At 31.1% G+C, this 24,589-nt stretch overlaps 4 protein-coding genes and 2 long non-coding RNA genes across 7 annotated transcripts; 3 read left to right on the forward strand and 3 right to left on the reverse strand.

Annotated features, from left to right (window-relative positions):
- Positions 1–516: 516 nt before the first annotated feature.
- LOC108459916 (uncharacterized) lies at positions 517–2,701 on the reverse strand. The gene is made up of 2 exons (XR_008285666.1): positions 2,000–2,701; positions 517–924 (listed from the first exon to the last, which is right to left on the reverse strand). It is a non-coding gene; the product is annotated as an uncharacterized LOC108459916 (long non-coding RNA).
- Positions 921–1,465, forward strand: LOC108459904 (uncharacterized). Its single transcript, XM_017759308.2, has one exon. It carries the CDS (start codon positions 1,028–1,030, stop codon positions 1,238–1,240), a length of 213 nt encoding a protein of 70 aa, XP_017614797.1. The 5' UTR covers positions 921–1,027; the 3' UTR covers positions 1,241–1,465.
- Positions 2,702–3,081: 380 nt separating the features above from the next.
- Positions 3,082–3,635, forward strand: LOC108487185 (uncharacterized). Its single transcript, XM_017791456.2, has one exon. It carries the CDS (start codon positions 3,258–3,260, stop codon positions 3,462–3,464), a length of 207 nt encoding a protein of 68 aa, XP_017646945.1. The 5' UTR covers positions 3,082–3,257; the 3' UTR covers positions 3,465–3,635.
- Positions 3,636–4,870: 1,235 nt separating this feature from the next.
- LOC108485359 (uncharacterized) lies at positions 4,871–5,554 on the reverse strand. The gene has a single exon (XM_017789170.2). It carries the CDS (start codon positions 5,264–5,266, stop codon positions 5,054–5,056), a length of 213 nt encoding a protein of 70 aa, XP_017644659.1. The 5' UTR covers positions 5,267–5,554; the 3' UTR covers positions 4,871–5,053.
- A 1,375-nt stretch (positions 5,555–6,929) lies between these two features.
- Positions 6,930–7,633, reverse strand: LOC108487036 (uncharacterized). The gene is made up of 2 exons (XM_053031225.1): positions 7,494–7,633; positions 6,930–7,418 (listed from the first exon to the last, which is right to left on the reverse strand). The coding sequence occupies exon 2, from the start codon at positions 7,370–7,372 to the stop codon at positions 7,160–7,162; it is 213 nt and encodes a 70-aa protein (XP_052887185.1). The 5' UTR covers positions 7,373–7,418; positions 7,494–7,633; the 3' UTR covers positions 6,930–7,159.
- A 12,169-nt stretch (positions 7,634–19,802) lies between these two features.
- Positions 19,803–22,762, forward strand: LOC108485718 (uncharacterized). Of its 2 annotated transcripts, XR_008286001.1 has the most exons (4): positions 19,803–20,237; positions 21,121–21,283; positions 22,198–22,302; positions 22,511–22,762. It is a non-coding gene; the product is annotated as an uncharacterized LOC108485718 (long non-coding RNA). The 2 variants fall into 2 exon arrangements; XR_001871352.2 differs by lacking the exons at positions 22,198–22,302; positions 22,511–22,762 and adding an exon at positions 21,375–21,699.
- Positions 22,763–24,589: the final 1,827 nt, after the last annotated feature.

Raw genomic sequence — 24,589 nt, forward strand, 5'->3', positions numbered from 1 at the left:
ATATAAAAACTAAAAATAAACATAGAGAAAAGAGAGAATATATGAAAGAAATTATGGAGATTTGCCTTTATTGTTTGTGACATGAGATAAGAAAAAGAAAAAAAAAAAGTTATTATGCATACCTCTTTAATGCTAACGAGGGATCATCAATGGTTGGCAAAGTTCACATCTGATAATCCACAATGGAATAGAACTAGAATTAATTGGTTTTCCCTATGAAACTCTACCAATAACCTTCTACAAGTTGTGTTTACAGACAACAAGTGCTTTTTTCTGATACAAGATATACTTGGAATTTTCAAACTTTCACTTTTTATTTCTGCCATTTCAGATTTACTAATTTTTCTACTTTTCAATCATTGCTGATTCATTCCTACTCAGTGTATCATCTATGGAACACCCTCAATCAGTCAATATCAGTTGCATGCGCTTCTGCAAATACAGTAAATGCAACATGAACAAAAACATATCCATGACAGTAATTTCTGAGTTCATGAATAGCCTTAAAAGCTCTCCTTTTATCAAATTGTCTCCCTGTATATTCTTTTAGCTTTTGAAATTTCTTAACACGTATGAATCCTGGTTCATAGGACCAACACAAATTACATTAAGCCACAAGCAAACAAGTTTTCCAGGCAAAAGGGTCAACTTTACACATGCAGGCCTAGTTGCTTTACAATTCACTTCTTTTTATTTATATATATCTTTAATAAAAGCAATAAAGCAAAGCTAAAAGAAGCCTTGAAAATAAAAACAATTTATCAGAAGCCAATGGAAGAAAATGGGCTTCTCCATAAAGCAAACCCACTAACATTTCCATACCTTACCTCCCCTTTAAACTCATCCCTTCTTTCACACCAAGTTTAGCATCATCCCCTTCTCCTTCGCCACCAAGAAAAACATTAGTTCCATTGCCACCCCACCCTACATAATAGAATGTACACTTGTTCATTTTCCCATTTGTATTGGAAGACAAGTTCCCAAACATTCAAAACTTTCCCTTAAAAACAAGAAAGAAAGAGAAGAAATGAGTGCAGATTGGGGACCAGTCATTGTTTCAGTAGTTTTATTCATATTGTTGTCACCAGGGTTGTTGTTCCAGCTACCAGCAAGGACTCGAGTGATAGAGTTTGGTAATATGTGCACAAGTGGGATAGCCATCCTAGTTCATGCTGTCATATATTTCTGCATAATCACTATCTTGATGGTTGCTATTGGTATTCACATACATATTAACTGATCCAAACTGTCAAGAAAAGGGTACCTCTTTGTTCCTTTTTTTTTTTTCATTGGCTCTCATTTGTTTTTTACTTACAAGAAGCTTATGTTCTAGTTTCTTCCATGCTATAAACCTACTTCCCCTTTTGTTTTTTCACTATTTTGTTCATTGTTGTTTGCAAGAGAAATCTTGACCAGTGTAATAATGAAAACTATATCATGACAAGGTGGTCCAATTTGTACGAAATTTATTCAGGCTAAAGATCTTTGATAATCTCAACTTTGTCTAGTATTGCCACACTCCTCTTTTAACAGCTAATCTTAGTCTTAAATCACTGTGATAACATAGATATAGATGGATAATGGTCATATGAACAAGCTATTCATCTCGGCTTTCTAAATCCCCTAAGAACTTTCAGTATATATGTCTATTTCCATGAGTTATTTATGAACTATGATATTATCGAGCAAACAAAACAAAGCACTGATTTTCAGCATCAAACCCAAATGAAGAAAATAGCCTTCACAAAACTAATTCATTCAGATGCTCAAGGTTAAGAGATTGGAGAAAGCAAACCAAATTCCATTATTAAAGCCCTTCTTTTGAAAGGGGGAAAAAGGGGGTTTTTTTCTAATTGTAAAAAAGTAAACTTTGGGAAACAAAGGTCTGTGCCACAAATTTCATTGGTCCAAAATTGAAACAAGCTAATTCAAAGATTGATAAACCAAGTAAAACCCAAGACAGATCTCCAATAGAGAGACCAATAACAAAGACTCTCACCGGCAGGGAAGTGGTTAGCCAGTGTAGATATGGAGGTGAACAGCCATGATCAAAACAGCATAGATGGCAAAGAAAAGAAGAGTGTGGATAGCAATGGCCTTGCCATTAGTCTTCATGCTCCCAAACTCCAGCTGCTTGCCGTTCCCTGGGAATGAAAACAGAAGTCCTGGTGATAGCAACACAAATAGCACCACCCCAACAAGTACAGGAGCCCAATCTGCCATTACAAAGAGTGTTCCTTTACTTAAAAACTAAACTCAATCAAGGCTGGAGAGCTTCAGAAAGCAGTTGTAAGAGTTGAGGTGAAACGGTGGAGGAAGATGAGTTAGGGTCCCCAAAAGAACTACTTTCAAGACTGAAAGTGATGGTCGGCAAATGGAGCCATTTGTAAGCACAAGAAAGACTTGGGTATGGGGGCGTGGCTTTGTCTGGGGTCGGTGCTGACTGCTTAGTCCATGTGAAGCTAAATTCTAGCCATTAGATTAAGTTTGTTAACTTTTTTTTATCAATGAAAATGGGATTAGGATTAGCATTAAAGTGTTTTTTTTTTTTACACTGATTAGCAATAAAGTTAAGGGCTTTCTTGTATTTAATTATATGCCCTTTGATATTTACTAACATTTTCCAAATTACAAAGTCATGTAGTCCAATAAAAATTGGTAAATGGGGAGCCATCATAAATAAGCATGAATTTGCAATAATGTTAAGTGAATGGCAAATTTTCAGAAGATTTCTTGTGACAACCCATTGTTTAATCTCAAAATTTTAATAATAGAAAGAATGGGAAGGAATAAGATAAAAAAAAAGAAGCAATTAGAAAGTAGATTTTGAAGGCATTATGCATCTTAAGCTTCTCTCAGCCCATTTCTTTGATCGATTGACTAATTCCAGCTCCACTTTTCTTTTTCTTATAAAAGATTATGCTTAAATGCGTAAAAACAGTGACGGAGAGCATCAAGAAGAATGAGAGAATCGATACAATGTACCCACATTAATTGCAGAGGGCCTCTTGATAGACCTCAACAAAAGCAAGAGAATTAAAACGTCAAGAAAGTATAAAAATGGAATAATTGAGGGTTCTTATGTTCCTTTTCTAGCTTTATGTGATTCTCATTCCGTCTGTAAATGTGTTAAAGTCACCAATCCATAAACAAAGCATCCAAAGCCTTTTTTTTTTAATGCTTTGTTTGATTCTTCAAAAGAGCTTCATATACACAAAGTATTGAGACATATTTGTTTGAAACCGATATAGAAGAAAATGAATGATTGGGGTGCTCCACTCATAGCAGCAGCACTGTTTGCATTTCTTCAACCAGGTTTACTGCTGCAAATCCCAGGGAAGCATCATCCTATTGATTTTATGAACATGAAGACGAGTGCGGCTGCCATTTTTGTGCATGCAATTCTATTTGCTTTGTTCATGATATTGTTCCTTGTTGTTCTTCATGTTCATCTCTATATCTAAATCAACAACAAACAGGGTTTTTCTCAGGAAAGTTTGTGCTACTCACACTCCTCACTTGTGAGTGATATTTGTAAGTCCTAATCTGTATTTTTCTTTTTTGGTTGGCAGATTTTCTGTTGACAATATTCTTTGATTTTGAACTTGTTATGAAATAAGCAGTAGCCTTCAATACTTAATAGTCTCTATCTGTAAATTGCATGCTCATGCTTTTATCGATTGAGTAGTTGAATCGAAAAATTAAAATTTTGATAAAAAAAATGGGAAACCGGATATGGGAAAACCACTATAATTACATCAAGGGACTGAAATCTACCCTTCTTATCGTTAAGTTTGACAGGGAAATGTCCTGTTTTGAGCACAATAATCAAAGTGAACAAGGAAAGAAAACCAACACTAGCCGACCTTTTCCAATCTTCTCTTTATGTCAAATCAAACTGATTAATACATAAATTGAAATAAAAAGATGGGTAAATTACATTATTAGTCACTAAAATTATAAGTAAGGTTTTTTGTCACTTTTCGAAATTATTGTTTCTCAATTGTTAAGTGGCATTTTTTAATTTCTATAATAATATTTTAACTCCTTAATTTTTATTTTTTTAATTTGATCTTGATTATATATAAAATGATAAAAATTAAAATTATTTGTAAAAATTTAGAAAATTCTTAAAATTTAATTAGAAGTAGATAATCAATTTCAAAAATAGATAGAGTGAGAAAATGAAGGAAATTGTTTTAAACCTTCCAAATTGATATAATTTGTTAATTTGGGTTTAAAAAATAATTAAAATGAATTGAAAATTTGAATTGAGTTTGAAAAAGAAAATTTTGTGGCATATTTTGTATTTTTCTTGCTAAAAAATAGCATTGGAGTCAATTTCAAACCTCTCTTATATTAGTTCTACATGTTCTTTAGGGCATGAAACTTAACTTGAAGACTTTACTAATTTGGTTTTGAAAAATATTGAGAAAGCATGTAATGATCTAATTTTTTATTTTGTTTTGTTTTTAATTTGTTATTAGATTTTATTGAATGATAACTTCCTACCTTTTCAATATTTTATTTTTTAGAATTTCTATATAAAATTTTCTATTTTTAAATGATTTTGAGTTTTTTTTAATTTCTATATAGAACTAAGGTCATATAGATAAAAAATAAAAATCGAGGATTGAAATTATTATCATACTAACTAAAAAATAAGATAATAATAGGTTTCAACGTATTTAAACTCACATTCTCCTACATTCATAATAATACATATGCCAATCTACAACTATTTATTATTATCAAGTATAGTAACAACATTAAATAAAACTAAAAGGAACTAAGGAATGAAGCAAAGCAAAAAAGAAACCTTGAAGTTTATATCAGGTAACCATGCAACAAGATGATACACACAACCCAAGAAAAAAAATAAACATTTATTTGTCAAATTTGCAAGATTAACATGAAGCCCAAAATCATATTGCAAACAAAAACAACCATTTGGTTAAAAAAAACAGATTTAAATAGACAGATTACATGCCAACAATCCAGAAAGTTAGAAACTCATCTTATACGAGGTTTGAAGACAGATGAGGATAGTGAGCTATGAGCCAACATACATGTGGATACCAATAGCTAAGAGGAGGATGCAAATGAGTGCAAAGTAAATAATGGAATGCACCAGTATGGATACTCCACTGGTTTGAAAATTCCCAAACTCAATCGCCCTTGACTTCCCTGGTACCTGAATGAGAAGCCCCGGTGTTAGCAGTATGAAAAGCACCACCGCCACGAAAACCGGTCCCCAATCCGACATCTTTTCGTCTTTCTCTCGGGGAAAAACAACCCTTTGGTGTTGACCACTTGGTGGTATGATCTGATCTATGGTTAATATATGGAGTTTGTGATGGAAATGGGAAAAAGAAAAAGAAAAAGATGATTATAATGGTATGGTGTTTTGCTTTAGGAAGAAGAGACAAATGGTTTGATGAGTAGGAAAGTTAAGATTAACGAATCAAGCTATTCGGATTCACTTTTCCCCCTTTCATTTTTTTAATAATGGCATGCACTTTGCTGGAAAGGAAACTTCGCTGTAGCACTCAATTGCGCTACCACAATTTGTCCATTCGACTGGTTAATTTGGTTTCAATTTTAACTTTCTTCTTACCTTCTCTTTAATTTGCAATTCAATTTGATGCATTACATCATTTACTCATTATAGACATTATTTACTACCATAGTGGTGCTCTGCCTCATGACTACTTTTACTGTTACTTCGTCCACTTGAAGGATCGTAAACACTTCATTATTTGAAGACACATGACATGACATATGAAGATAAATGTCATGCCTCTCTTTTGCATAAGGAGTACATGATACTTTGTTTACAGCTTATCCAATTACATCATCACTTATTTAGAGGCTAAATACTTTTTAAGTGGTTGTTGATGGTTAAATTCACTTCATATATGTGCTAAGATCGGAATATAAAAGAAAAGACTCACTTCCACTTATAAATACTCATCACTAATCTTAAAGAGAGATTTTTTCTCTTTTTTTTTTTTTAAGGTACTAAAAGTCTCTCATCAACCCTCTTAACGACAGCTCTCTACAAACCTTCCGTGTGCAACTTCATTTTATCCAGACCTCAACAAACATCTTTTCGAATATGAATTAATCTTATGCACATCTTACATTTTATCTCGTATTTACAATTCAAACATGAATTTTATTGGTTTTGAGAAATATTTACCATTTAAAGCAAAATAAAGAGCTGTTTCATGAATTAATTTAGTTGATTGGTAATTAGAATAAAAAATTATCTACAGCAAAGAGAATCTCCATAATCTTTAGTTTCGCTGCATAATCTAGAATGCCTTTTGATTACTTATAAGATCAATATTCTGGGGGGGAGCTTTTATGGTACATACATCCCCATTATCACGCCAAGGTGAGGTTTAAGAATATACTAACCTTCTACACATTCCATTACTTTTATCCACTTCATCAATAATTAATTTTTTTTCTTTTTTTCCCAATTTTTTAGAATAATAGTTAAATTAAAAGCACTGAATATTAATTTTAAGATGTTTTAAATTTCTAGGTTGGCTTGAAAGAGTATGGGATACATGTATGTGATAATAATTTCATAATTTTATTCAAATATGGGTAAGGTATCATGGAGACATTTATATTAGGAGTCAGATTGTATTCTGTCCATTTTATTTAAAAAATGAGTAAATTAGTCTATGCACGTTAGATCAAAAGAGAAAACTAGTCTTTTCTATTAAAAATTTCATTCAATTCTATTGTTAAAAACTGGGGTAACTTATGAAATAACCAAACAATTACATATAACGTATCACATGTACCTCATGTCGAGATGCATAGATCAGTTTTTAACAATAGAAATAAATAAAATTTTTAACAAAAAGAATCAATTCGCTGTTTAATCTAATGTGCATAAATTAATTTGTCCCTTTTTCTTGAAAAAAAAGGGTAAAATGCAATTCGATTCTTAGTCCAAATCTTTTCATGATACTTTATGTTCACATAGGTACATAAATCTTAAATATTAATATTTTTCTAAAGGAAATAAAGCAATAAAGATAAAACTTCAGCATACAACTTCATGAAGGATACAACACCAATTCACAAAACATACGAATTTGAGAATAATCATCAGTATCTAGAACAGACAATAAGAAAATTAAGAGTCAATGTAAACCTCCACCTTAATAGCTAACAAGAAAATGCAAATGAAAGCAAAGTAGAGAATTGAATGCACCAGAATGGATGGTCCACTAGTTTGAAAGTTGCTAAACTCAACAAAACGGGATTTTCCTGGAATCTGAAATAGCAGCCCCGGTGATAGCAAAATGAATAGCACCACTCCCACAAAAACAGGTCCCCAATCCGTCATCTTCTCAATTACACAAATCACTTGCTAACCTTTTCTTTTCTTTTTTCTGAAATGAAACAAAATGAGAAAGATTTAAGGAATGAAGCTATCAGGATGTTGTGATCATTTTAGAACACTGTACCTTATTAGGGAAACTTCCCAGCATCATTCAGTGGGGTAGGAAATTTTTTTGCGTTCAAACCTTTTTTTTTTTTTTTTGTGTGTACCACATTTGCCTATCTTGTAATATCGAAGTTAGTTAGAGTCTATCGGGACAACATTGAGTAATTGAATGAAAGTGTAATTTCACTCTCTTTGTAATTAGAAAGAATTGTAATTCCCTAAATGTATTCGACTGACATATTATAATTATATCGTAATTCTCTATATTTTAATAGTACAAATTGTAATTATATAATTTATATTTTTAAATTATTAATTACTATAAGAAATATTAGTATTATAAAACTAAATCAAATTATTATATGTATTATGTTAGTCTAAAAAGTAGTTGATAAGATAACACAATTACTAATAAAAATAGTAAGAAAATAGACACCATATGCAATTTTATATAATTGTTTTATTGCATATCTGTCGGGTTATTCCTGTTTAATATTTAACATATGCTCTTGATCATTATATGTTAGTCTTGACCGAGTTCATCATCATCTGAATTTGCATCTGTTTCATTAAGATTATTAAAATCTTCTTTTTCCATGTACTCTATGAAGTATGAATCATCTCAATTCATCTATGATTCAAGTTATGGAATCTGCAATATGCTAGTACGATCCAACCTTTTTACTTTTAAAATTTTAAAATTTATTTATTTTAGGATTTTGAATAATATATATTTTGTTATAAAATTATAAAAAAATTGTTATAATCATTAAATTTATTTATTTTTAAAATTTTTAAAATTTTTAATCAACCTTGTAATAATCTGCAATATGCATCTACTTTAAAATTTTTTAGGATTTGAATAATATATATTTTTGTTATAAATTTATAAAATACACAAATTGCTTTTATAATATATTTTTTAGGATTTATAAAATAAGATTTTTTTTACCATAATCATCTCAAACACTCGTGTTCATGCTTATAATATAATTTTTATAATTTATATAAAATAATTTTTAAAAATGAATTTGAGTGTAATTACTTGTGTGATTACTCAAATTCTCACCCTCCCCCTTATGAATTGGAAAGTGTAATCGGAGTGTTTCAATTACACCCAATTTAGTGAGACACATCAATTACAATGGTTATCGAAACATACCGCTCTTATGTAATTACAAATAATTACACTCAAATTCAATTATTAGGGTAGTGTTTGTAAAGCTACCTAGTAGTTGAATTTGGGCATACTTGTAATTACACAAGAATAATTTGTTTGAGTAACCATTGTAGATCACACTAAATTAAGTGTAATTGGAGCACTCAAATTGTACTTTTTTTAAAAAATTTTTAAGAAGAGGTTAACTTGTATAAAATAATAATATTTTGTTTATAAGAAGTGTTATAAAATTTTAAATAATTTATAATTTTTTATAAAAGTTATATATTATAAATTTTATATTATTTTTTGTTTAATTTATGTATCATAAGAAAAGGAAATAATCTAACATAAGCATGATAAGAAAATGGATATGTTATAAAACTTATATTATTAACTGGTGGTGTGACGCTGGGACTAGTGGGTGAAGGTGTGTGTCTTACCATGTTTTTTTTTTTCATGTGTGTGTAGCCTTTGGCCGATTGTGTAAGTACTAAATGCATGTTAGTTGCTGTTAATTCCTTATGAATATCGAATCGACCTGATCTATGAATCTAAATGCAACGAGAATGATCAAGTCTGAAAAAGTTGAATATGTGGGTAAGATGCCGGAAAACCGTAAGTGTAGAGTTACTATGCTGCCATTTTCTGAAACGTTGGTGTTGGAATATTGACTCAGTGTTAAATCTGTATATTTTACTGGTGCATACTTACTGTTACTGCTTGATGAATGAACTGTTAGCGTTTGCATGAAAAAGCATGTTAAAACAGTAACTGTTACTATTACTATTTCCTTTCATCATCAACATGTCATATTGTTGCATGGGGTTTGGGTTCGACATTGTTGCTAGTGCAAGAAAATTGAGTTCGAGTGCACTAAAGCGCATCATCCTCCTATTTAAGGGTTGGAGAGGGACTATAAATAGTTCTAGACATTATATCAAAAAAATAAAGACTAGGAATCGTGATACTACACTTATAAGAAAAGTTGTAGTAATTTTATTGAGGTAAAATCAGGGGCAAAGCCAGAAATTTTTTTTAGGGAGGCTGGATGAAATTTTAATTTTCTATAGTTTATATCTTTATAATTTGTAAATGATTAAATCAAATTTTTATAATTTTGGGGGGCAAAGTGAAATTTACCTTTATTAATTTAAATTTTTTAAAAAAATTTAAAGGGCCAAAAATATAATTTTACATTTTAGGGGGGCCGGGGCCCATGCCAGTCCTCCCTAGCTACGCCCCTAGGTAAAATACAGTTATTGGATAGAATTCTAAGCATCTTAATTATCACTTAATTAACATTAGATTTAATTATGTTAGTTGGTTATTTTTTTGAATAATATTACTTTGCATTAATTACATAAAATAAAACTATATTATATGTTGAATATGTTTAAAATGTTTTAATTATGATTTGAAAATGTTTTATTATAATATTTGAATTGATAAATTAATATATTTTAATTATATCCAATACTTTAAAAATTATTATTTTTATGTTAATTGCTATAATTAAAAATACAATATTTAAAAATTAATTAAATATTAAACGCATAAAATTATATGTAACACATGAGACATTAGAAGCTAATATTAGAAAAATCAACTAATAATTGACATCCTATATAAATATTTTAAAAATATATTTATCATTTTCCTTTATTTTAATTATATTTTGCTTTAAATTTCACTTGCTTCCTTTAAAAAGTTTTTTTTTTCCTTAACATGGATATGGACTAGCTATTTGGGATCCTAAATAGGATGTTCAAACTTTGGTTAAAATTAAATTAATTGATTAAATCGATATAATTCGGTTAATTGATTGGTGGTCAAACTTAATTCAGTTAGAAGTCGGTTAATGATTTTTTTAAAATTTTAATTATAGATTAATTCAATTTAAAATCGAGTAATTAACTGAACATAATAATTAATATTATATATTATATGTATTAGCTCACTGCCCACCCATGCCCCAACCTCCGGCCCAACCCCAAACACTCCTACCTAATATAAATCCAATCCAATATACATTTATAAACCCAACCCAATCATAAAAACTAAAAATAATGCACCGAAAATCCTTAACCTTAATCTGATCTCCCAATATTAAAAATCCTTAATCTAGGATCTCCCAGAATTCCTACTGTCGACAACCTAACACGCTCACCAATCACCACCATCTGACGTCCACTGGGTCACCATCATTACGTTCATCCGCCATTGTCTTTCACGCCCTAACCCAACGTAATGACGCACCTTCAAGTTTGTCTTCACTCACTACTGTCTGGCACTCACCTTCGAGTGACTCCCTAACCTGACAGCCCAAAACTCATCATCATTGTTGTTTTGCAGAACCCATTTTTTTTTATAAAAAGATTTAAAATAAAATTGATTATCTCGTTGAAACCTGATGAAATTGCATATTGTCGTACAACATCTTTGCAATCTTCTTTCAATCTCTAAATCTTCATTCAATTCGATTAATAACCATTTTAACACCCCTAATCTTGAATCCTACTTTTAATTCTAACGTTTCATTTTTCTCATTCTTTTAGATATTTTCTTTTTTACATTTATTTCTTGTTCTTCAAAACAAAAATACCATTCCCAAACTCCAACGATGCTATTCTCCATTTTTATACATTGATTTGGTCTCTTTCACCGATTCAAATCATGCCACTGAGTATATATCTTTTATCCACTTATTGATTGAGATTATTAGGTCACGAATTCAAGAAATAAATTCAAAATATGAAGAAAACAATTCATTATCTACTTAGGTAAAGTCAGTTTGTGAAATAATAGTAAGTTACCAGGTGACCCGGGAACGAAAATGATGACGAACCTGTACTTGATTTCAGGTTTATAAAGGGGAATTGGATAGTTGAACTTGGATTAGTATTGGTAATTTGATTAATTCCATCGTTAGTTTAATTTTAAAAATTTTGCAAAATATAAGAGTGGGAGTTAGTTCGAGCATAACCCATAAGGTCATAATTGATGATTTCATCGATCCAATTTTAAAAATGGCGCAGCAGATAGACAATGACTGTAGTGTCTGAGCTGAAATTCAGGGGCTTTAAAGAAGGGTCAATTCAACAAAATTATAGGCTTACAATTAGGAAATGAATAGATAGCTAACATCGTGGGTTAGCTCAAAGGCTGAGCTGAATTTTCGATCCATTAAAAGATGCTCTCATTTCAACAAAAACAAAAGGCTTTTGATCCATTAAACCATAACTTGAAAACAACCCACGAAGCTTATGATCCAAATTCATTTGATTGTTAAAATTAAACAAGAGATGAATATTATACTCATAGTCACTTTAAAATATGATTTGTTTGATTTTGATTACTTAATTTTTTTCTTAATTTAATCACTCTAATCAAGATAATTGTGTAAAGTAATCCTCCCATTAAAAATTTCGCTAATCACTAACGAAAAGCACAGTTATCAATCAACTTAATATAAGTTTTACCTTTTTCTTTTCACAAACCTAGGTTTTGGTTGTGAATTGTGAAAAACGCATCAAAAAATATCATCGGATCTTCACTGGAAATTACCAGAACAAGGCTTTGGTGGTGAAGGAATCGTCAGAGTCAACCATTTGGCAAAGCAACAACAGTGAAAAAGCAAAAAGGTTCGTTCTTTTAGAGACTGTGAATCTCATCTTTTATTCCTCAAATGGGTTAAAAGTATGGCCAAGCTTCGATTATTCGACAGATATGTGGTTGTTGGGTATGAACTTAATCGCCCAATAAGCTTTAACTTCAAGGAAGAGCTCGTTCAATCTATTACCAGGCTAAATCACTTAGAAAGCTTTCGTCAATGACAATCTTTTACATTTACAACTTCCATTTCTTTAACTGTACTTGTTGACTACGTCATTTGGGTACACAAAAAGATCGTTAGACGATAATGTCGAACCATCTTTAATGAGGTTTTAGGTCAATGTCAATGGGCAACTAAAGCAATACACATGGTTGGGTCAATGGGCAGCTAAAGCAATACACATGGTTGGTGAAGACAGAGAGCTAGACCATGTTTTGATTAGTGCCGAAGGATAAGTGCAGAGTCTACTGTTTGAGCAACTATTATACATATATTCCTTAAATTTCTTGGAAAAGCCTATTTGGGCACCATGGGGAGGACTTGGAGGCTTACTTGATGAATAACTAAGCCATACTTGAATCAATTTCTCTTAGTCCCCATACTCAATCAAAGTTGATATCATTTTCACTCTTTGAAGCTCAAAACCCTTTTGACAAAACATCAACCGCAGCCAAAGAAACAATGGAGTTAACATAAACACCAACATGATTACCATTGATGTCACCAAGTGAAGGGATAAAATTGGTATCAAACTCCACAATGAAGTAGGGATATTGAGAGCTTAAGTCATGGAGTTGTGGGAGTCCCTTGTAGTCATTGCAGAAGCTAAAAGAATCCTCGTCGTCCATTTTCACGATCATCCAAAAGCCTTGCTTACTTGGCCAATGAGGCTCGAAATCAGAATTTGCTTGGATCGGACCTCAAGGAACACCCGAGTATCTAGATTTGGGTTACCACCGGTTGTTCCGACCAGTAGAGAAAAGCGACATTTATGAAAGAGTCTTTTGCAGAACTTATTGTTAGAACAAGTTCATATTCTTTAGGGATATTGGTATTTGAACTATTATCTCTTATCTTTGATTTGATTTGAGTGTGTAGTTTTTATTCTATATTAAGATCTTATTTTATGACTATATAAGCCAAGGTCATCATCAGTAAAACTCAAGTCATTAAAAGTCTAGCTTGTTGTTTACTTGTGTTCTTGTGTCTCATATTAGATTAAAGTTCCCAACAATTTTGGTATTAGAACCCCTTCAGGGCTTGAGATGTAACAACTTAATTTTCAGTGGTATCGAGAATAGAGATTTGAGATCACTAAATCCGACAGGTGAGTTAAAAATTTAATAAATTAATACCTATGAGTCAAATGCGAATATAAAAGCATTTTTGAATTAGTGAATTTGGTGATTTAAAAGAATTAATTAGGTAAATTGGGTCGAGAATGAGGTATCGAGACCTCAACTTCATAAATCGAGCCATAAATATTTTTAGAAATATTTATGGAGTGTTGGTGAGGTAGTATTAAAATTTAGTCAGAAAATTTTTACGTTTGGGTGGTTAATTAAATAAAAAGGACTAAAATGAAAAGGGTGTAAAAGTTGCTAGAAGGATTAAATAGCTCAATTGTCAAATGAGGAAGGACCTAAAGTGAAAATAGTCCTAAAGGAGATATTTTGGGCGGCAATAGCTGAGAAAAATCAGGAAATGGATGAAATAAGGGCAAAATTGGAAAATTACCAAAATTGGCTAAATAAAAATGGGACTAAATTGGAATATCTAGAATTCTCTTCATTTCTCTTCATATTCATCAGCTGAAAAACAGCCATGGAGGAGGGTTCAAGCTGGTTTTCATACTCTAGCTTCATGTAAGTTTAATTCTTGCTTTCTCCTTGAAATTTTTATGTTTTTGTGACTTTTACAACTAGGTCCACTTGTTGAATTCATTAGTTTTTGATTCTATGAAAGAAATTGAAAGTTTTTATTAATATGTGCTGGAAGTATATGATGATTTGGCATGGAATTAGAGCTTTAAATTATTTATATGCTGATTTTATTGAAAGAATTGAATAGAAAGTGAATGTTTGGGACCTAATTGTAAAAGAGTTTGAAGTTAAAGTTTCATATGGAAATTCTGAATTTCAAAAATTATGAAATAACTTATAATGTCTAGAAAAAGTGTTAATTGAGAAAATTATCTTAATTGAGGGGTTAATTGAGCAAGGACTGAATTGTATGAATTGTGAAATTTGGGGCAAAATGGAAATAAACATTTTGCACTAAAACTGTTTTAGACAGCAGCAGTAGTCTAACTTTGAAAAATCACTAAAAATTATAGAAATCGAATTATAGGATGAATAAAATATGAAATTAAAGCTTATTGAGTCTAGTTTCTTATAAAAGAAATTATGTAAGCAATGGAATTGTAAATCATCAGATACAATAACTTTTGTGAGACAAGGTCAGAATGATTTCGAGTTCCCCTGTTCTGACTTTGGAAAATCATAAAAAATTGGATAAAAATAATTATGGGCTTAAATTTATATGTTTAGAATCCTGAATGAGTCCATTTTCAATATAAACAAACGAGGACATCATTCGAATCCTGTACAAGAAGATAATTAATTTTTAGTGAAGAAGGGTCGGAACTGTCGGACAGCAGAACAGGGGAGACTTCAATGAATAAACTGTATTAATTGGCCCAACCAAAAATTATGAAAATTTTATGGTAAGAAGGTATATGAGTCTAGTTTCAGAGAAAATTAGCGGATATTAATTTTGAGTTCTATAGCTCAAGATAAAAATGATTTAGTGACTATGACACGGATGGATAGCTTGAATATTCACATAAGTAGATAATGAAAATTATGGATAATGTTACTTAGAAGTGTGTTGTTTATACTAAGGATGTGGATGGAGAGGAGGAGGAGGAAAAATGTACATATATATGAATGACTCGTGTATAAATTGATCACATGCCCGGTTATAATCGATGAGTGTTGGATTAGAAATGATATAATGTTTTATTTGGAATATTTATTATGAAATTATGATTATCGTTATAATACAAAAATTGAACTTGTGAGTTTATATGGCTAAATTTTAGTGATTATTTGTTAATTTTATGAATTTTATGATGAGTTATTTCATATGTATTGATGATAAAATCGTGAATAATGTAAAAGCATGAAAATTGAATAAATGATCAAATTGAGCATTTCAGTTCAGTGACAAGATGAATTGAAGGAAAAGACCATGGTTGGACCATGGAAACAAGTGATAAGTGATAGCTTCGGCTACACTTATCTGATCAAGGACAAATGAAAGTGATAAGTGATAGCTTCGGCTACACTTATCTGATCAATGGCAAATGACAACTGAAAAGTGGTAGCTTCAGCTACCTGATCAGTGAAAAGTGGTAGTTTCAGCTACCTGATCAGTGAAAAGTGGTAGCTTCTGCTACCTAATCAGTGAAAAGTGGTAGCTTCGGCTACCTGATCAGTGAAAAGTGGTAGCTCCACTACGATCGATGAAAATGGTAGCACCACTACCGATCGATGAATAGTGGTAGCTTTGGCTACAAGTGACAAGTGACAAGTGACAAGTGATTTCAGATAAGACCATATCCGGATATGTCATCGGTGTGATATATGCTATCAGATAAGACCATATCCGGGATATGACATCGATGAGATATGTGATTACGTGTAAGACCATAGTGGGCTATGGCATCATTATGTAAAGATGTGTAAGACCATAGTTGAACTATAGCATCGAAAAAACGAAGTACTCAATTCGTAAGATGTTCATTAATTTGAAAAGTTTGGTAAGTATTACATGGAATTATGTGACATAAGGAAATACGAGTTGATGAGACATGAGCATAAAACTTGGTTGATGGATGAATTCATTTGTGATTATATATTTCTACGCCTTGAGTGTATTATCCGTATGAATTGGTACTCCAAATGAGTTAATGAGAAAACTTCTAGTATGAAATAATCTGAGTTCAAAATGAAATATCATGAAAACGTACTTGAAATAAATTGGTATGTATTGTATATGCCATTTGAATTCATAAATGTGAAAAGCAAATGTACGTGGAAATATAAGATGATGATATTTGTACATGGAATTTATTGATGAATACGTACATCAAAATTTATATGATAAATTTTAGTGAACATTGAAATTGGGCTCAATAAGTGATTTAGAAATTTAAATCATAATTGGTAGGAAGAGTTAATGAATTGCATATTTATGAATTGTTACACGTATTTGTCTAAAATACGAGGAAGTGATGGTAATTGATACATGGAAATATGAAACTATGATATATATAAAAACATGGAATATGTTTGATAAATGTGTTTATTCATAATTATAGAATTATGTACCTCATGTGTGCTATTTGCATAAAGATGATATTTCAAATACTTTAGTGAATAAAGCTTAAATATGAAATAGTATGAAATTGAAACAAATTGTTATGAAAATATATTTAAATTATCTGTAAGTGTTTCGTGCTTCTCGGTAATGCCTTGTACTCTATTCCGGCGACAGATACGGGTAGGGGGTGTTACATGAGAAATTCTAGCAGCAACATAGAAAATGACTTAAAAAATGAATTCTGACAACTTTATACAAGCAGCTATTCCTCACTGGTCACTATGATCATTGGAACATATTAATGGAAAATTTTCTACGTTCTAAGGAGTATTGGGAGTTGGTAAATCCTGACTATGTTAAACCAGCAAGAAAAACACCTTAGTTAGATATACAACAAAAGAAGAATGATGAGACAAACCATTCTCAACAAGAATACTACCAAAGAAATAGAGGATGCCATAAAGAAAAAATATGAAGGAAATGCAAAGGTCAAGCGATCTCATCTTGAAGCTCTCCACAGAGAATTTGAAACACTTAAGATGAAGAATGATGACTGAGTGATAGAGTACTTCTCAAAAGTCATGATAGTGAAAAATAAGATGCAAACTTATGAAGAAAATATGCAGGATGTTAAAGTGGTAGAAAAAATTCTACGCTCTTTAACTGAGAAGTTTAACTATGTTATTTGTTCTATTGAGGACTCAAAAGGCACTGATGCTCTCACTATTGATGAATTACAAAGCTCACTAATAGTACATGAACATAAATTTCAAAGGCATCATGGAGAGGAGTAGGTTTTGAAATTGACATATGATACAGAAAAAGGTCGTGGTCGTAGTGCTTATAAAAGAGGGAAAAGTCAAGCAAGTTTCAACAAAACAATAGTAAAAAGCTACAAATTTCATAAAATTAGACGTTTCCAATATGAGTGCCTTGAAAATATAGAAACAAACTATGTAGAATTTGGTGAGGAAGATGAGATGCTTCTAATGGCTTATGTGGAACCAAATGGGTTTAGAAAGAAAGATATTATTGGATCTGGTACCCTAAGTATAGTATATTCATTTGTAACGTGTAAGTTTTTCGAATAGATTAGTTAATAAAACAAATTCATTAATTAAAATTAATATACTTTGTATTATTATTCTCATATGATTTTTGCACCCAAAGCAAAATAAAAGCAAATGTTGCTCATTGGTTTCCAATATTTAAACTAATACTAAGCGGTATTACGTGGTTGGTTGGAATATGAAAAGACAACTTGTATTAGTAGACGAACCTAAACATGTCCTTAGTCTAATCGGAAATAAGAAACCATTTGAAAGACTAATATGTCGTCTATCAAGTCCAGTTGAGGAGATATCTCGTCTTGGGCATTGGAGCGAACGACTCTCAGAAGATAGAGACATAGATATGATCGACTGGATTGACAGTACATCAGACTGGACCCAAGAAGAATTGATCCTGAATTCGTTTATAGATTTATTCACTTGTGATGTTCATAGTGTGGCATAACTAAATCCTGAGTGGATGACAGACTATGTATGTGTGACTCATACACTTTGATGTAAGTAAAAGCTTGAATTCGAATAAATAAGGAACCGAAAGTTGGTGTGTTGGGTGTACGACTTCTACTAGGTAGCACCATTCACAATAATAGAATTCATAGCCCGAGACATGGGTAAATGATAACCTCTCATTGGCATTACATGGTTGATGAAAGGTAAATATGGCCACCAGTTGTTCGTCTTTTGTGATGAATGACTTGATTACTATTTGATAATAATTAACTTTTCATAAAGGAAGATGTAATGGTTACCATGAGATTAAATAGGACCATATTGGGAGAATGGATATTATCCCAAAAATATTACGAAAATCCTATGAGGGTAACACACTTATGACAAGGTCATTGGACGAGCATTGATCGAGTTTCTTTCGTAATGGTATGCCATTAGGAAGAGTTCAGTCTTGATACTATAGTGGAATTACTCTGTGACTAAATGAGCTTATAATTAATAGGCGAAAAGCATTTGAGCCTCAATTGCATATGTCCAATCAGTCCCTCCACTAGCTCGTTGAAACTAGAAATGAATTGTATATTGAATCAAATGAACAGAAATGGTTGAAAATAGAGAAATGAGAAATTATTTGGAAATGATTATAGTTTTCTCCAAAATGAAAATGAAAATGGAGAAATGGAATCATTTGGAAATTAATGTGGTTTTCTTTAAAATGAAAATGAAAAATGAATATGACTTGAAAAATGAATTTATGTTTTTCTAACTAAATGAAGTTCGAAAATAGAAATAAATCATTTGGTCATAGTGAACCATTGAATACTGAAAATATTAAATATATTTTCTTATAGATTCTTTTACGGTAAAGTCCATGATTTTAATGGAATTAGAATTGAGTTGAAAAAATTATTCAATTGGAAATATTGAAGTTTAATTTGGGAAATAGAAATACAAATATTGGATTGGACCAAATTATAAAGTACTGGGTTAAAAGCCCGGGAAGTACTTGTAATTGGACCCGATATGGAAGAGGCATAAAAGCCCCTTTATGTAAAAAAGGGTGGACAACAAACCTAGTAAAAATAGTTAGGGTTGTTGCCACCTATATTTCTAGTTAGACTAGTAGTTTATTTTTCTAGTTGAAATAAACTTCTACAATTAAATAAGGGTTCTACCTTCCTTCTTATAAATAGATAGCAATATTAGGGGTATTAACACAACTTTTAGATATTGTTATTCTGCCCAAAAATAAAGAGACTTTTATTCTATAAGAATTAGATATAATTTTCGGAATAATAATTCTATCAGTTTCTATTTGAAAAGATATTTTCGTTTTCACATTAACAGAAAGAGAAAAACACAAGTTTCTCTAAAGTTTTCAATATTGATATTCTGGTAAAAATTAGTGGAAATTTATTTTAAGAATAAATTCTACTAGCTTCTATTTAAGAGAGATTTTCTTTCCTATTAAAAGTAAAGAAAATATTTCTGGTTCTATGTTTGATTCGATTTGATTCTGTATTTGGTTCTGTAGTTGATACGGATGCTACGTTGGGTGCTAGAGAGATCGTGGGGAAACTCAAGTGAATCAAGAATCGTACACGTGGGTTTAAATTGTCTTATTCGAATGGAAGAAAAGCTAGCGTGGCAAAGAGTTGCTAATTGTGCACATGTGAGGTTTGAGATCACATTCACATGCGAATTGCTAACTTACTTGCAACACGTTTGGTTGGCATGAATAGCCAAACTATTCTTGGATGATTCGGTGATAAGCAGCTATTCATTAGTTTGGTTCACCGAATCCTCCATTCGACAGAATTTCATTCATCTCCCATTTCGCCTCCTCCCGTAATAGCCATTCCCCACCTGATCTAAAGAATAGCAATACAGAGCCTCCACCGAATAAGAAAAAAAAACATAACCTCCCATTCTTTCCCTTTGCCACTTTCCCTCAGCAAACACCTTAAGCCACTACACCCCAACCCTGTCTCCTAGTTCTCGTTTAGCTATTCTCATCCCACGACCATCATCGACAGAGATCTCGACATTGTAAAAAGCTTTCCCAAATTTGAGACAACTAAGGTTATTATTCTCCTCAATCTCACCTCTATTGTGAGAATATCATCTCTTTGCTTTTCTGTTTGTATTTCACTAGAAGGGGGCTGTGAAAAAAATGAGTTTTCGAAAAAAAATTGGTCGATTGGTTGATCCGATTATTTTAGGGCAATTTAAGGTTAGAAAGCTAAGCTTGGTTTATTCGAATTGTTGGGCATTTCTGTTTATTGTAAGGGATTTCAGGTTGCTTGTCTCAATAGTAAGGGATTTCAATTTCAGGTTAGAATTTGTTGTTTGTGGTTAATGAGTTGAAGGGTTTTTGGATTTTGAGCTTTGAATCAGTTACAGAGTTTTTGAGCAAGAAAAAGAAAAAGAAAACAGAGGCAGGGGAGATGAGAAAATCGTTTTACTAGTAAATTTGCTATTGCTTTGCTTCTTCATTTTATTTTATTTTTCAATTTTGATTCTAAAATGTTGGGCTAGTTACATTGTAAGCTGAACAAAGCATTTCAGTTGAGAAAACCTTTGAAGTTAAATTAAAGAGAAATTCTACATATGTGCTAATACGCTTTGTTTATTTTTGAATCTTAATGCTTAGAGAATCATAAGTTATTTGATGGGTTATTTGATTGCTTAGTGTTTCAACAATCTTGGCATCTGTACCAGCATTCATGATTTTCTCTTAGTAGTGAATACTCTGTATATCTATAATTAGTAGTGTGAATTGTATTGATTTCACCGATATTTGACTGCTTACAAAATTGGTGATGTTTCTTTGAGTCTCTTCTGCATGTACTTATTTTTGATCATTTTCATTTAAGAATTGCCCCCTCAAATAATTTTGGAGATGTATTTCATATCAATAAGCTTGGGCAATATTTTTAACCGAAATTATGCATCTGTATGTCAGGCTCACATGCTCAAACTTGTGATACTTTGGAGGGCAACAGTGGTGGTCAATCATGTATGCTCGGCCCATCAGAAGACAATATCATGGACACTGTGGGAGTCATTTATGTTGACACTGAAGGAGATATAGCATAGAAGCCTCCAGCAGTGGTATTGCACTGAAGGTGATAATTATTGGATGAAACTGTATTTCTTAGTTCATTCCTCTTTGAGGCTATATAATTTATGAGACACTTTTTCCCACAATTGTGACAGGTCTCTGGTAGTGTGGGATTAGCAGCAATGTATAGTGCAGACTGTTGGGCCTCCTCAAAAGGACCCTTTGGGGCTCCTTTCATAGTTGGTTGTTGTTTTAGCGGTGCTGGAGAACACCTAATGAAAGGATTTTCAGCTCGGGAGTGTTGTGTCTCATCGTCACTATAAGATTCTTTTGGATTTATATGCCTAACAGGAATTTGTTCCCTTTACATGAAGAAAGTTTTAGTTATCCTAAATGGACCTTGTTGAGTTAGGTTGTCTCTGCTTGTATCTCTTTCTATTAATACAAAAGTAGTATAATAGGATACAATCTTTTGAAACATTAATTGTCTACTTGATTCCGAGCATGGGTGTTGAAATCGGTAACGGTCTATGCTTGGTGAGAACTAGAAGTGATAAATCATATAATAGAAGTTGAATTTGTTCGATCTTAAATTATTTGCTTAAATTCGAAGATTTATCATATTTGATCCCATTTAGAATATTTAAGGTAAGCTAAAAAGAGAAATGGACACAAGTAAATAATTTTGGCTGCCTTTGAAACATACATTAGATTCACTGCAATTTGCAATACTTGGGGTACTAATAAGGTCATTTTCATGCTTAGCTCACAGGCAGGTCCTGCCTCTACTTGCATGAAAGTTCTTTGCTTTTTTTACTCAAGATAGTAATCAAGCTGATACTGATAAAAGTGTTGAGATTTTAATCGTGCAAGCAGGTGCTCCTATCGGGGCGAGATTTCAATTAAACCACAATATATCTTTCGAAAAAAAAATTACATTTATTAGATTAGTTTTTATATGTGAATTTATTGGTTTAGGTTCCAGGAAATCCTCCAAAACTGAAAGCTATAGAAATTGCAACTGCGTACTCATCCTTGTCTTTTGGGATAGGATATTTTGGAAGTGGCATGGAAAGGCCTAAGGTATGATGCTTACAATTAAAAATATTTTTGGAGTAGATGGTATATTCATTGATGTAGCAAATTATAAGGTGTGGTTACGATATTGCATTATTTATGTATGGTTATGAAGTTCCATTTATTTCTTGCAATGCTTTGACAGCCATTAGAGATGAAAAGATTTATGTGCTCTCTATTTGTTGTTTATGCTTGTTTTTTTTTCTTGATTCAGGTTTCTATTCTTAGGAGAAGTAAACAGCAGAATAGAAATGGAATCGATCATTTTGAAGCTCGAGTTGATGTTTCTACATGTCTGATTTTTGTTTAACCTATTTTTTCAAGGATAAATTATCATATCAAATCAAATCTCTCCAATTTACTTAGTTTATTTGGGAGTATATGTAGTACTATAAAAGAAACCTATCCCCTTCGAGATTGCCATTTAATGGCTAATATTGATGAATAAAAGTTAAAAGTGATCAAATTGATATGACCTTAACCTCACCAGTTCAATGGTATTACTATTGAGCCAAAGTCTATAATATTTGTTTTTATTACAGCAAAAGAAACAAGGAACCTTTATCATAGAAAACATATGATAATTACCTTAACACAGCAACTTCTCATCCTTAAAGGCTTCCCCGGCCTGAATGGTTCCTCCAAAAGGATAGTTAGCTCAACCAACATCATTGTTGAAGATGAAATTAAATGCATTGCCTCTAATGTTTATGCCTTATTCCAATGTTATGAATGGTGTTGATTAGTCACCATTCAAGAATGTGATTTAAAATTATATTCAACATAATAGCAGAAGGTTTAACTGAGGATGAGCGCTATTGTGCATTGACCAAAATTCCAGATCATTACTTCTAATATTTTGTTTTTTATTGTAGAATAATTAAATTATTTATTTCACTAATGATATTTTAGCACATTAAATATGTATTGTAATTTAAAAATAATAAAGTAGATTATAGATTATTTTATAGTATTTTATATTATGATTTTTAATTCATATAATAATTATATTAAGAATGTTATTAAATTGTATTTTTATTAAATTATATTTAATAATAATTATGTTAAAATATGGTTAAATTATTTATTATTTTTAATAAAATATATTTAATAATAATTTTATTAAAATTTAATAACAATAACAATAATCCTCTATCTAACGAAATTTCTGCTAAGGGTACTTTGGTCATTTTAGTTTTTTTTCTTATACTATTACAACATCTATTCCATTCAACCAAACACAAGAATTCTATTACAGCTCTATTCCATTCCATTCAACCAAACAATTAAATTACTGATTACAGCTCTATTCCATTACAGCTCTATTTCATTATAGCTCTATTCAATTACAGCCCTATTCCATTATAGTGAACCAAACGTGTCGTTAGTGGTTAACAAAATATTTAACAGGAATGACTACATTACACAATTATCTTAATTAAAATAAATAAATTTTAAAAAAATAATTAAAATTTATGTATGTTTAAGTCAATGACTTTGATCGAAATTGAATACCTTGTCTAAGCTAATTAATTAACATAGTTACACTGATTTATTCTATAAGTTATACTGAAAATGATGTTATATTATAAACACACACTATGTTCATAAACAAATACAAGAAATTCAATCATTTGTGGAGTTATCAAATCAATTATGTTTTATTTATTACCGACATGAAGACCTTTTACAAAGCTTGTTATAACAACACTTTTAGGTAACATTCAAAGAACAGTACTACGAAAAGAAAAGTCATTTCCCTTTACCCAACTTGCTTATAAATGACAATGACATGCATTTAGCAATGAAACCACGAACTTTACCTAAAACTTCAATAATATTCAAAATAGGAAATGTGTTGCTAATTCACCAATCGGCTTTTTTTTTTTTCTCAATTCAAAGTTTTAATGAAGGAAATCTGGTGAGGCTATGGTTCAATTTTGTATTATGCTAACCAATGGAAATAAGCTAGATTAAGGCTTTCTTTCAATGGGACTGTGTTCACTTTTGATGAGGTTAATAATAATGGTGACAGTGAGATTAATAATTGTAGCAATATGATAGAATATTGTAGTAATGTGATTAAAATTAATAATGAAATATATATTTGGATTTAAAGACATCTGTAGTGTAGCCGTGATATGAAAGTATAAAATAATTTAATAATATATGTAAAATAAATAATTATATTTTATGTTAAATAATAAAATATATTAAATTTGAATTTATCTTAAAGAATAATTTTACTAATAAATAATCAGTTTTTCATTAATTATATTTGTATTTATTTTTA

This window comes from Gossypium arboreum, chromosome 7, assembly GCF_025698485.1.
Source record: "Gossypium arboreum isolate Shixiya-1 chromosome 7, ASM2569848v2, whole genome shotgun sequence".
Lineage (NCBI taxonomy): Eukaryota > Viridiplantae > Streptophyta > Magnoliopsida > Malvales > Malvaceae > Gossypium > Gossypium arboreum.